The 13,148-nt window shown below is 37.6% G+C and overlaps 1 protein-coding gene across 2 annotated transcripts in view; it reads left to right on the top strand.

Annotated features, from left to right (window-relative positions):
• The window catches only part of BICC1 (BicC family RNA binding protein 1), a 97,278-nt gene that overhangs the window by 33,488 nt on the left and 50,642 nt on the right, over positions 1-13,148 (top strand). For both annotated transcript variants that reach the window (XM_082764835.1, XM_082764834.1), the window contains exon 3: positions 12,714-12,783. In XM_082764835.1, the coding sequence (XP_082620961.1) occupies positions 12,714-12,783 (70 nt within the window). The remainder of the gene's footprint in view (positions 1-12,713; positions 12,784-13,148) is intronic.

The raw sequence follows: 13,148 nt of genomic DNA, 5'->3' as shown, positions 1-13,148 counted from the left end.
GACTCAGTGATTCTGTACGTCAAGACACAGATGAAGAGTGAGGAGAGAGGAGGCCAGTACTGGAGGGAAGCAAGACAATGCTGATAGCTTCACGTGGTGGCTGGACAGCAGGAGATGTGCTTGGTTCATATAAGCTAGGCTGCTGGAGGAGCAGAATTTACTCAGTGATCCCTAAGCTGAGCTATAAAGTCAGGACTTAACTAGGGTCATTAAGCTACACATAGCATGCTTTTTAACAAATCTATCATGTTTTTGAAGGATTAGGTTAACACAGATTTTGTGATGCTATCTTCTACTTAGCAGAGGCAGGGTGGAGGGTGAGGACCTAACGCAGCCTGATGTGGATCTTTCAAAACCACTGGGAACTGCTAACAAGGGATGCATCAATAAAGTGATGGTTGTCCCTCCCTAGCTCTCTGATCGGCAGTTCAGTGGCAGATAATCTTAAATAAACGTGGATTGGTTGGTGGTTCTATTGCATACAGTTTATGTAAAAGATCCTTGTGGACCACGCTCTATATATTATTGTCCTAATTTATTCTGTGAGTAATGCATAATAAAATTCTTTTGATCCAAAGCCCATTTGCAGTTGACGGTGGAATTTTTCCATTGAGTTCCATAACATCTGGTTCATGCCTCATAGGCAAGCAGGGTCCCTCCCAGACAAAGGCAGGACATTGTTTCAGAGAACATTATAATTTATGTAGCACTATAGATATGAGTGGCACTTTATATAAAATGTAAGAAGGTGGTGGGTCTCTGCCCTGAGGAGTTGATAATCCAAACCAGATGAGTGTTGGCCATATGGACAGAGGGGAATTTATTGCATCATTTCTGCTTGCTTTTGGATCTGGCCTTCTCAAGTCTTGCCTGGTGTTTTTTTTTAATATTTGGAATCTTAATGTTAAATGATAACCTTTCACTCTAAAATTTGTGAAGGAAACAATGTATGAAGAGCCTTAATTATGAGACTGTCAACAGTATGGTGGGAGATGGGTGAATGTTGGGGTTTAGTAGAAACTGGGTGGATTTCTTAGGCTAATGTAAGACTCCATGTGAAATGCCCATGTGGGGTTCTGTCCAAGTGCTTGACTCTAGGTCAGATGTAAGCTCCTCATTTCAGCATGGTTCAGTGTGCTATGTGCATTAGTCATGGGCTCTTAAAGTATTTCTGAGGGGGCTCTTCAGTTCTCCCTTTCCTGGCTTTCAATTGTTTGCAGAGTTCAGTTTTGTGGAAAGCACAACATGCTACCAGACAACTCTAACTTGTGGCTTTTATTGTCTCTGAATGTTTCAGATGTGGATTTGTTTTTAATCAAGAAGAAGTAGTGTTTGCAGGAATTAATATTAATTTACACAGTTGAAGATACGTAGGTGTTTTGTTTTTTAAGTTAACGCTGGATTTAGGCAAAATGTTTTATAAATGCTTATGCTTCTTTCTTGACTACAGTGCCTGTTACTTGCTGAAGGGAATGTAATCATGCTTGGCAGTGTTGGAAGCATGAAGCTGCAAATATGCAAATATTACATCTGTATGAAAGTCTCATCTGATAATGTTAGGTGTGTAAAGGAAGACTAGGGTTTCCTTTTCTCATTTTCTTTATTTCATTAAATGAGTAGGCTCTTCAAATATACTGTGTTTTTTTTTGGAAGCAATATTTGGTGAAACGATCTCTTAAAGGTAGCTACTTTTTCTGTATAAAGATTGGAAAAACAGTAGCAGTAAGAGTTGTTTTTTTTGTTGTTGTTGTTTTAATTTGCAGTCATGTTATGAAAACACATCTAATTCCATTTTGTATCACTTGTTGGTTAAATTCATTTCCATATGCACAAGTTATTAATGACCATACATTACCTTTTGTTTAGGAGGCTCTGGTAGCAAAGGCAATAAGGAAGCAGCCTCAACCCCTGTTTATTTATCTAACAGTAATAGAGCTGGTTTTGCAACATCCTGTATTTTCATTTGTATGCAGCTTAAAAAAAAAAAAAAGAACACTTTTGAAGATCATATTAGTTCTTATGTGCATGAACACTTCAAATATGTTCTGATACATGTAAATATAACTAAAAATTATATTTTTCTGTTGCTGCTGTAGGCCAGGCTGGAATTTGGTCAGTCGTCTTTTGTAATCTTTGAATACGGAATGTGTAGGTAAAGCTGTAAATGTGGATGGCTTAGGGCACTTTCAGGCATAACAAATATTAATCATTGACCTGAGACTAAGATGTCCCAGGCTGATTATAATCTGTGCTCAGCAGGAACTTTTTGAAGGGCTTTCCATGTGTCTTCATCCATGACTTCTCTGTAACTGTGTATTTGTAATTATTGCTTCCCTGAGGCTATATTCTCATTTCTGATGGCAATAATACAGTTGTTGGTTTCTTCCAGTGCTATTTATTCTTGCTAGTGAGACATAATAAATTAATGCTTATCTATACATTATCATGGGTTTCTGTCCCCATTTTAACCCCAGCAGCAGTTGGGAACTGTAGAAACTGATTCCACACTTTACCTTTTTCTGGGTAGAAATCAATCCATATCCATATTAGTCAGCATTAAAATCTAAGCTTGATGTGGAGTTTGGCTCATAGCACGTGACAAGGACATATTAAGGCCATACATTTCCAGAATTTGTTTTGAACACCTGGCTGTGCTATTCTGTGGTGGGAATGCTGGCATGAGCTTCTAATTTATGTTTAGCTCCTCTATTTTGCTTCCTGGAAAGAGGAACTGACTGCTCAGGGATGTTGGTATGGACGGCAGAGTTCAAGGAATGTCAGTAGTAGTCGGCATTGGCAAGAAATCTGGAGATGAAGAGTTCTGTCTCCCTTTTGGTGAAGCCCCACCCAGTGGAAAGAAGGAGGCTATTAAGGTTGGATCAGCTTGTCTAAAAAGGTAAATTGAGAATGTTGACTTCACCGTTTTGCTTAGTTCAGGCAGAGCAAAGTGGTGGGAAGCCTCCATTTGTGTAGAAAACTGCGTTCATCACATCTGTGGTGTAGCAATCCATCTGTTACGGGGATGGAGTAAACACGATGATTCAAATCATGAGCTTTAGCTTCTTCTTTGTTGCTTCTGATATAACGGGGGCAATCTTGAGAGTTAGGCTGTGATATGAAAGTGCTGTCTGATGGGCCCAGCTCAGTAAGTGCCCACTGCATGTGAAAGCCTTAAAACAGTGACTGTCCCTGCCAAGCTTGTAGGGGATGGTTTCCTTAGTCAGAAACAAGGGATCAGAATGCCCGTTGGGATGGAGTGAGTGACTGTGTGTCACTGTGTGGAACTTGGTCTGAGGTCCAAGTGAAACACAGCTTCAGTTGATGAAGACCCATTTTATGCAACCATACTGCTGTACTTCACCTTTTCTGCAAGATTTCTGCAGCAATAGAGAAGGAACAATTAGTCACCTCAATCCCTGTTGAGATGCTTGATCCTTTCCACTCTGAAAGAGAAGTCTTGTCTTACAATACAGAAGAAGGATTTTTGGTCCTCAAATTCCTTCTTCTGAAACAGTGAGGAAAGGAGGTGAGCAAGTGATACACATCAATAACCTGCAGCGGGTTCCTGATCCCTGTTGGTAGGGGATTGATTGCCTGATTGCCTCTTCCCTTGCTGTGAAGGGAGGAGAGGTGGCTACCTATCCATTGCTCTTCCAGCAACATGCTGTGGGGCTTCAATGTTAAGTAATTCTCTCCGAAAAATTTCTCCTTTTTTCTGTTACTTGTTTGGAACTCATTAATGCTGTACACAGATGCACTGATAGCACGCAAAAAAGAAGCTAGCTTAGATAATCCTTTTACACTCTGTACTATATTTTCAGCCATTTATTTAAAATAAAAGCATTACCTGTCACTTTGAATTTATATTTCCATTCAGGGTAAACAAAACAATGAACTAAATTCAAGAAAAGGCTTAAATGTTTCTCTAAAGGTAAGGGCGACTGATCAATAGTTTTCTTCTCACTAGAAATAGCTATGAATATGTACCAAAGATGGTGAGTTTCTTTAGATGTAATCTGGGGTCAGATATAGCCCTTTAAAACATCCTGCTTGCTTGTTAGTGGAAGTCTCTAAGTCTGTACATGCAGGCCACAAAATTATCAGTCATGAGAAGTTAAAGGAAAACACATCAGTATTTTGCTTAGTTTGACATGAAGCTGTAGACTTCTGTGATTTGGAAATAAACACACTTTTGGTTGCATTTGTACCTGAATCTAGATTAGTTGGATAACTCTGGAACATTTTTTCTTTTTTGGATGAAGTTATTTTAGCATTTATTGAAGCTAATTTTAAATTTAAATCCTTTTAACAAAAAGGACATTCATACGTGAAGATCAAATTCCTGCAATACTGAAATAAATAACTTGTAATGGAATCGTGAAATTGTTGTTTTTGCCAATATTGAACCTTATCCATATACAGTCTCCCAGATGACTGTGTGTGTGTGTGTATATATATATATATATATATATATATATATATATATTTAACCCTTTTCAAATACGTGTGGAGTTACAGGAGAAGGACTAGCGAAGTGGTTGCATAGAGAGACTTTAAACATTTTGGATTTCTGACAGTTGTAAAATAAAATAGGAAAGTCAGATACCCCTAGCCCACTCTATGAGAGCTGCATGCATTCATCTCCTTGCACCTGGGAAGGCTTTTTTCATGCTGTTCCTTGCTATACAGGAATTTACACAACTAAGGATCAGTTCTTGTCTCCCCTATGCATGATTTTGTTGCATGTTTTTAAATAGTTAAGTAAACTATTAATCTAGGACAATCTATATTAAATACAGTTTTGTTTGTTTTATAGCTTTAATGCTCACTGTGCAGCCATTCTGAATAGCAGATGATTTTTTTTTTCTCGGCTACAGAAGAGCACACTGAACTCCAAATTCTGTTTTAGCTTAAAAGTTGTTGGTGCCTTGGTGCTATCTTAGTGTAGTGCCTGTGTTCAGAAATATCCCTTTGCTTTTACCTGCAGAGAAGTACTTTGAATGCTATGGAGTCAGACACATAGCACGGTGGTGGTGGGTGTTTTCTGTGGGTGCAGTATTGCTAATGTATGCAGGAAACTCTGATCTTGAATTTTATATGTAGACTTTAGGAGGGGAGATAGGGGCGCAGCTTGGGCTAAGAATTCATTGCTGTATGCAAAATGTGAGCCAGCCCTTCAGAAGACCTACATATTTCCACCATGTCTTACATCGCCCATATTTCCTTCCCAAACATAGGTGCTTTACCATTGATGTGTTCTGGCTTTGGCATCTTAAACACTTACTCTAGTCTGACCAATTTTAGATGCTGAATTGCCAGTTCCTGGTTAACAACACAATTGCTTTTGTATCTTATTTTTTTCTTCCCATCCTTGTCTGTCCCATTCCCTCTGTCTCCCCCCCCCCCCCCCCCCCCCAAATAAAAAAAGGCATTAAATTTAATATGCCTTCTGGTTCCAGCTACACCCATTGCTCTGTTCTTGCTGCCAAAACTCTTGTTCAGGGATTAGTCATCCTCTCAAATACTGTTGTTTCACCATATCTGCATTAGAAGAACAACAAGTATCAATCCTTGTAGGGTTTTGCTTGTCTGCTGTGACTCTTCAGCTCAGATATTCTGCTGCTTATAAACAAATCTATATTGATTTCTGCGCAAGCTATACTTCATGTTTGTGGTTTACACTGGGTTGAGCCAGTGTAAGATTGACAGTACTGTGTCACTTTGGTTCTGGTTAACCAATTTTACTAAGTACTTGAGGTAGATTTAGGTGTAAAGGAGAACTAACAGGCATGAGATTATGATCTTTATCTTCTGGTAAGGTAAGAGTATCGAAGATACTGGAGTAGTCTGATTACAATTTTCAGTTAACCACTGAATGCATTTTGATCCTGAATAATATTTTTTGTAACACCTGGAAAAATAAGTGTATAAAAAATTTCTTGAGGTTCAGGGGAGAGACTGATTCCCAAAACTAGATATTAAAAATGGATGTGGATACAGTGATGTAACAACTATCAATCACCTTTCCTTCAGCAGTCATTTATGATTCCGTGGGTACTTGTTATTCTCCATAAACTTCACCAATCATGGTAATCCTGAAAGAATCGTGCAGTTTAACAACATGGAGATTCAGCTCCAAAACATGATTACATCAAAGTCATGATAACATAAATAAGTGTTTGGTAAATGTTACTGTTTATCATCTTTCTCTATCTTCATCCTCCCCCCATACAGGAGATTTTCTCCTTTGAGTAATTTAGACAGTACATGCTAATGCAGAGAGGTACCTTTTTTTTTTTTTTTTTTTTTTTTTGTAATGTAGGTAGCTGTTGAGGGTTTGTGCTGACTCCAAGAGCTTTATAGTTCTTATGTCAGTGGAGAAAGTGGTATGAATTGATGCTGAGTTGAAGTGGAGATCTGGAGTCATCTTGAACTTGCAGATTATCTGGCTCTGAAGTTCAAGAGGGTATTGTTGCCAGTAGTAATTCTCTAGAGGCATCCTTATACTTGCTCATCTGAGGTATACTAATGGAAGGTAATGAGTAAAGTCTATCGTGCATTTTCTGTCCGTCTCCAATACCTGCTTGAGTTACAACTGAGTCCTTGGAAATATTTTTTGACTTGTTTTGCAGTTGAGCCATCTACATGTTATCTCTTGCTTCAGTGTCTTACTCTTCTGATTTAGATTATTTTCCTTTTTTTTCTCATTTGCTCTTTCCCTTGACTTGTTACTTAAACATTACCTCAAACTTTTCCATTTTGCCTTCATACTGCTTGGAAAGATCGTATCTTATCTGGTCATGCCTCTTTGTCTTGCTGTAAGATTTTATACTAAGAGCTGGTCTATGAGATGTGAACCAAGGATTGGACATAACATTAAGACTGTCTAAAGGTATTCTGAGTACGGTTCAGTCCTTGTCTTGACTGTACATGGTGGTGTATTTTTCTGTATGAAAAGGTAATTTCAAAGTCAAAACCAAGATCTAGAAGGATGTCATTATTTTTCCCTACAGTTTTTTTTTTTTCTTGTTTCATCATTTAAACTGCTGAAGGAATTGTCCCCACTCCCCCAAGGGGATTTCAGGTCACTTTGAGAAGGGTAAAGCAGGCTACAGGAATCACTGCTCCACTTCCTCCCTTGTTTCTCATCTACCTCTATTTTATTTTGCCACAGAGACAATAACTTCTGTTTTCACAGATGTGATCACCTGTAGTTATGCAGTTTAACTTTATTTTGTGTAATTTACCTACCCTATCTGCTCCAGCTGTTTGGCAAGAAGTAACTTGGCCTCTAGCCTTGAGAATGTGGGGGGTGGTTCTTGTTGGGGAAAGGAGTTTTGTTTCATGGCGGCAGATGAAAATAGAGGTTTGCCTGCCTTATCTGTGCTTACTGAAATCTTAGATCCACGCTTACAGTATATTCTCAATATTATTGGAATGTTGGTGTTGAAGAGAACTGTGCTAGAAGGTGCCACTTGTGCGAAGGCAATGGATGCTGAAGGACCATCTAAAATGAGATGGGGTTTTGGTGGTGGTGGTGGTCTAAGCCTAGGTGTGTGTTTGGTTTTAATGTGCAAAGACAAAATAGGGAAAGGCTGTGAAGATAAAACTTGATCTGTGTGGAACACGAACACTACCTGGACAGGTGAATGAGAACTGCCAGTGGGTGTGCAGTTCAATTACTTTCTGTGTTTTTTAATAGCATGAAAAATTCAGGGTATGTACTAAACTTGCTATTGTGCATATAAAGAGGGGGGGAAAAAGTGATGCTCTTAAATATAGAGACAAACATGCATTTGTTCTAAAAATGGAAATAAAATACACATTTAAAGATTTGGAACGTTTTCGTTGTTTAAGTATACTGTGTTAAAAAGGTGTATGTATTTTTCTGTTCTACTTAGTAAGGTTAAACTGAGGAATCTAACTTTCCACGCTGAAAGGGACTTATCACTGACAAAATGAATGTCGGTTTTCTGTTTTTGGTGGTGTTCTTGTATTTTTGACAGCTATACTTGCAGTTTTGAGAAGTTTTTGTCACTTCAGTTTGAATGAGCTGGTTGCTGAGTTAAAATTGAGAAAAGCAATTGCAGAAGTGCCCGCCCTGGCAGGTGCGAAAACTTAGAGGTTCTCTTTTCTTACATGTTTTCCCTTTCCTTGTGAATAAAGAGTAAGACAGGAATGGCTGAGATGCATGAATCCCAAAGGCCAGGTAATTAGAAAAAGGTAACTTCATAACACAAATGATAAATAAGACTGCTTTCATTTGCTGACTTTGCTTCTAAATGAGGAAAGGCCCAATCAACAGGTTGTGCTTTTTCATCTGCTTTTTGTAAAATACTTCCTCTGAATTTTAAAATTCTTGGCGTTTTAATAGAGTTCTGTTTCATTATTTCTTTGCGTCAGGGCATTTCTGATTCCATCAAAAATCAGCTATACAAAAATTACAACTTCAGACAATAGGAAATCATATTTCAATGTCAAAAACCTCCTGAAGTGCGTAAACTATATTATTATTTTTTAAATAACTCCAGAGTAGCTGGAACACAAGGAGGTGGAAAGCTGCCTGAGACTTTTTTTTTTCTTGAAGGCCCAGTGATCTGCAACTGGAGTCAGATTTTTAGGGTCAGGTCGCAGCCCCATTTCTTGTGTGTGTGTCTTACAGTATCTTGTGTCACCTGTGTGCTCTCCACTGAGAATAACTTGTGTGTTTTGGCTGCGTAAATACCACAATTTCTTTTGAGAGAAGTGAAGATGGAGATAAATTATTTAAGAGTTTTCTCATTCTGAGGAGAAGAATCTTATGATTATTTATTATGAGATTAAATCTTGCTGCCAAATGTGCCTGATACTTTCCCCATCTTGAAGGATCAACTGACTGAAAGAAGTATCGATTAGTACAAACCCTACCCTTTATTTCATGTGAAAAGGGAAACCTAGGCAGAGGTACTGTTTAGCAGTCTAGCTGGTCATGAACTCAGAATTAGAGGAAATTCAGTCTAAGGATGAGTACATGTTTTGTATATCACTTACAGAGCAAGTTCAGTGTTCTGTTTTGCTTATTTGAGAGCAGTGCTGTTGTTCTCAGGGTATGTGGCATAACACCGTGTTTACACTAATAAAAGTATTCCATTGCAACATGCTGTTGAAGCTTTTATGGAGTGATTCCAAATCTGTTTTGTGGGGAAAAACAAACAAAAAAACACCTGGGTAGTACTGTTTTGTTTTTTTTGTTTGTTTGTTTGTTTTGTTTTGTTTTTTTTTTGTTTGTTTTTTACACTTAAAACTGCCTGGGGTAGAACATTAAGATACAGTTAAAAGTTGATGCCATGGTGATATATGCTATGCAGAGTTCTACTGTGGTGCAGTTTTCAAGATTGTTACCTTCAAGTTTAACAGCTATAGGACAAACTCAGCTTCTGTATTTCTAGAGGTTTGTGACCCCTCCTACTGTTACAGTAAAGAGTGGTGTTTTTTGTTAATTAACAAAAAAAAAAAAAAAACAATGCCAACAAAAAACAAGTAGGTGACCTGACTTAGGAAGTATACAAAATACAACTTTTTTTTTTTTTTTTTTTTTTTTTTTTTTGCAGTTTTGGTCCTCGTCATACAATTTTTTGAGTTTTCTGATTACTGTAGTGCGTGAGCTTTGTTTTTGAAATACAGCTTACACTCTGCTTAAGGGTTCCTAGGAAAATTGTGATTTCTCAAAAATATAAACAAATTATTTTCTATGGCAAACCTTTTTTGGCAGTTATGATCTCAAATTGCTTGACAAGCAAGAGAAGTTACTTTAATGGGTGGAAAAAAAATAAGTTTTGCAGAAAAAACTTATTTTTTCCTATGTAATACGGCGTTTTCAAATACATGGAAAAGATGATGCTGATGATTACAGTCAGCTTGGAATTTATCATGAAGTTTACTGTTTAGAGTTCAAAGCCAGTAGTACTCTGAGCATGCTTCTACTTCAATAAATGCACTTAATGTAAATGCATCCAGACGTCTTTCTGCGTAACTACATAAGACAGGAGATAAACTTGTCTTTATAGTGACCAAATTGTGAGCCTTCCTTTTGGTCTAATGTGGTAAATTGTAGCCTTGCTTTCTCAAAAGAACGTGAAGGTATTAGTTAGCCAAATCTCAGTGACTGCCAGTCTTTTCCTTTGAAGATTTCATCAGGCATCTCTTTTGCATGTCCCCAGAATGTATGCATCTCTGAAGCCATGGGCTTTTATTTCTTTATCATTAGAAATAAGGAGGACTTAATTTCTTTAAGACGCAAGTTTCCAGTTTTTAGTGAGTGGGTGAAGTACTGATGGGACATAACACTTGCCTGGAATGATGATCATTCTCTCCTCTCTTTTCTCCTCTTTTGTGGTTCCCTTTATGTTGAATCTTTTAAAATTCACTCCTGCATTCGTTATTTGCTTTAGCATCTCCTTTCTCCTTTTAGTTAATTCCTTGCTCTTTTCTGTATATTTATTTGCCTGTTGCACAACTAAGAATAATCCTGGCCCAAAGCCCTCTATCAGACACAAGTGAATTCTTTGAAATAACTTTTTTCACATCTGGATTGGAAAATTGTGAGAAGTATGTCTATGTTGCTGATAGAATTTCATCCTCCTGGAAATGGCTTATTTCAGCTGTAACTTATTATCCAATATTTGCTGAAACCAAAAATATAGTATAATGAAGTCTGGCTGACGCTTTCAGTTTTTCCACATGGTGTGCTAATCTGGAAATTGTTTTGGTATACTGGGGATTTGGATGGAGAAGATAACAAGGAGTTTTTAGAGAAGTCAGCCTTAGTTGTGACTTACATTACTATTGAAAGTTTATTGGTATTGTAGCTGATTATTTAATGCACTCATTTTCTTCTTGGATGTGACTATAATTTATTTTGGAATTATATTTTTTATTATTGCTTACATTTCTTGCTCATGACAAGAAATGCTAAAACGCTTTGTTTAATTCCCTCACCCCCACCACTCTTCATGAGTTGACTCTTTTGGACAGTATCCATTTTTTTGTGTATTGTAATTCTCATTTGTATGAGGATTTTTTTTATCTCTCTCATGGAAGTTGAACCTATATCCTTCATTCAGGAGGAACCAGACCCTGAGAGTTGCCATGTGAAAAGCTCTTTGTCTATTCCTACTTCTTACTTGAGTAGTGTTTTAGTCCTTTGGACTTTACATGTTTTTCCACTTCACAGACTGAATTTACAGTGAATACTTGTATACTTTTTGCCATTATGTGTGTTCAATAACCTCCTTAATACTTACTACCCTTTTCTTGGCAGAATTATTTTTGTATAGGCTATCTAAAATGACATGACCCGGCATATCAAGCGAATTAGTTAGTCCCATCTGTTTGGGTACTGACAGCAGCATATGGAGGGAGGCCTTTGTCCGGCTGCATTCCTCTCAGCCCAAAAAAAGACCCTGACAAACAGGAGTGACTCCAGTGGAGAGTCACCAGGTTGGTCGAGGTCCTGGAGCAGTGGATGTACGAGCAGAAGCTGAGAGAGCAGGGTTTGTTCAGCATGGAGGAAAGGAGGTGAAGGGAATCTAATTGCAGTCTTTACTTCCAGGGAAAGAACCCTGGGAAAATGCCTTGCTCGATGCAGCCTAGGATGGTATTTTTGTTTTAGTGGATGAGTTTTCTTGGCATCCTATAACCATTTTGTCATGTACTAATAAGGACAGATCTTTCTCATTTCTGCAGGTGTTCGTGATAAAATACTGTCTTTGTACTCAGGATGGCCAGTTATTCTCATATAAGTATGATGTATCTGGTATCAAATATTCGATCATCATACTTCTTGATGAGATGGCAGTGTAGGAGAAAAGTTCTTCAGTCTCAGTAGACGAGCCCAACGCTTTTTAGAACCAAATTGGTTTGTGTGTGAGATCTGTGGTGTTACTTGGTTTGTTCACTCATATTTATACTGAATGTGTTAGTGATGCACTGTAACTGTGTCATCTTCAAATTCCAGTAAAATGTTCCTATGCCCAGCGGACTTAGTCTCTAAAATGGAGAAAGCAACAGAAGGCCACATCGAGCCATGGTTTTCCAAGTGCATGTTTGCACGCATATGGGTTTTGCCCTGTTAACTAGCTTGAGATTTTCAGATAGGTTGCATTGCGTTATGCTAAACGCTGTTGAATTTCTTATCTGAGCCCTAAACCAGGAAGTAAAATTTTTGAAGCCTGGATAGGCTTACAGTGAAAAACTGCTTTCAGGTAAAGGTAAAGCAAAAACCCAACTACAGCAAAAAGCCTTAAGGGCAAACTGATGCGTCTTAAAGCAACTGAAAAGAACTCCATTTTAAATTTGATGGTCTCTACTTAGAAACTATCTTAACATAACTTAAGAATGTTTTTATTGAACTGTAATGTAAAGCCTTGAAATTCACTCTGAGATGCACCTGGAGCATGTTGTGGCTAGCAGGAGCCTTCTGAAATTCATGGACATGGAGCAGCATTCTTGGTTTGATTTTCGCATTTTTTTAGGGTTATCAGAAATCATATCCACCTATCACCAAACAAATTTCTCTCAAAAAAAAACATTAGCACAAGTCATGAATTTGTAATAACAATTGATAGATTACAAATAGTGAACAAATATATCTTTTGCAAAAATGAACTCTTGGTTTTGTAGTAGGGCAATAAAAACTTTATTTGGCTTAAATGCTTTTTTTTTTTTTTTAACAGATTATGGAAGAAACAAATACACAGATTGCTTGGCCATCAAAATTGAAGATCGGAGCAAAATCGAAAAAAGGTATTTTGTTTCATTCTTCGTATTTTTATTGGGTGGGACCAACTCTTAAAGAAGTAAAGCCATGGAACAAGCAGTTTTGTCTTTAGAGTCGCCGTATCAGTAGTGGGCATCTGAAACTTTTATTTCAATCTTCTATTTTTGAGTATTTCTTGCTGAATTTATCTCAACTTTGTATAGATACCTGACGTAGAAATCCATTTTAAGTAACTTGTGCTTCTGCAGGTATGTTGTCAACACTGATGTACGTATTGTCTTTAGCATGCCAGCTTTCTACTGTGTAACTTTCCATACCATCTGAATGGCTTCTGTATTTTATGGTAGCCAAAGCTAGTTATTTTTCTTGACAATACTGTATATTAGTGGGT

Source organism: Aythya marila, assembly GCF_965140915.1.
Source record: "Aythya marila genome assembly, chromosome: 7".
Lineage (NCBI taxonomy): Eukaryota > Metazoa > Chordata > Aves > Anseriformes > Anatidae > Aythya > Aythya marila.
Note: the sequence above shows the minus strand (reverse complement) of the source record. Positions and strands in the feature narration are given on the sequence as shown.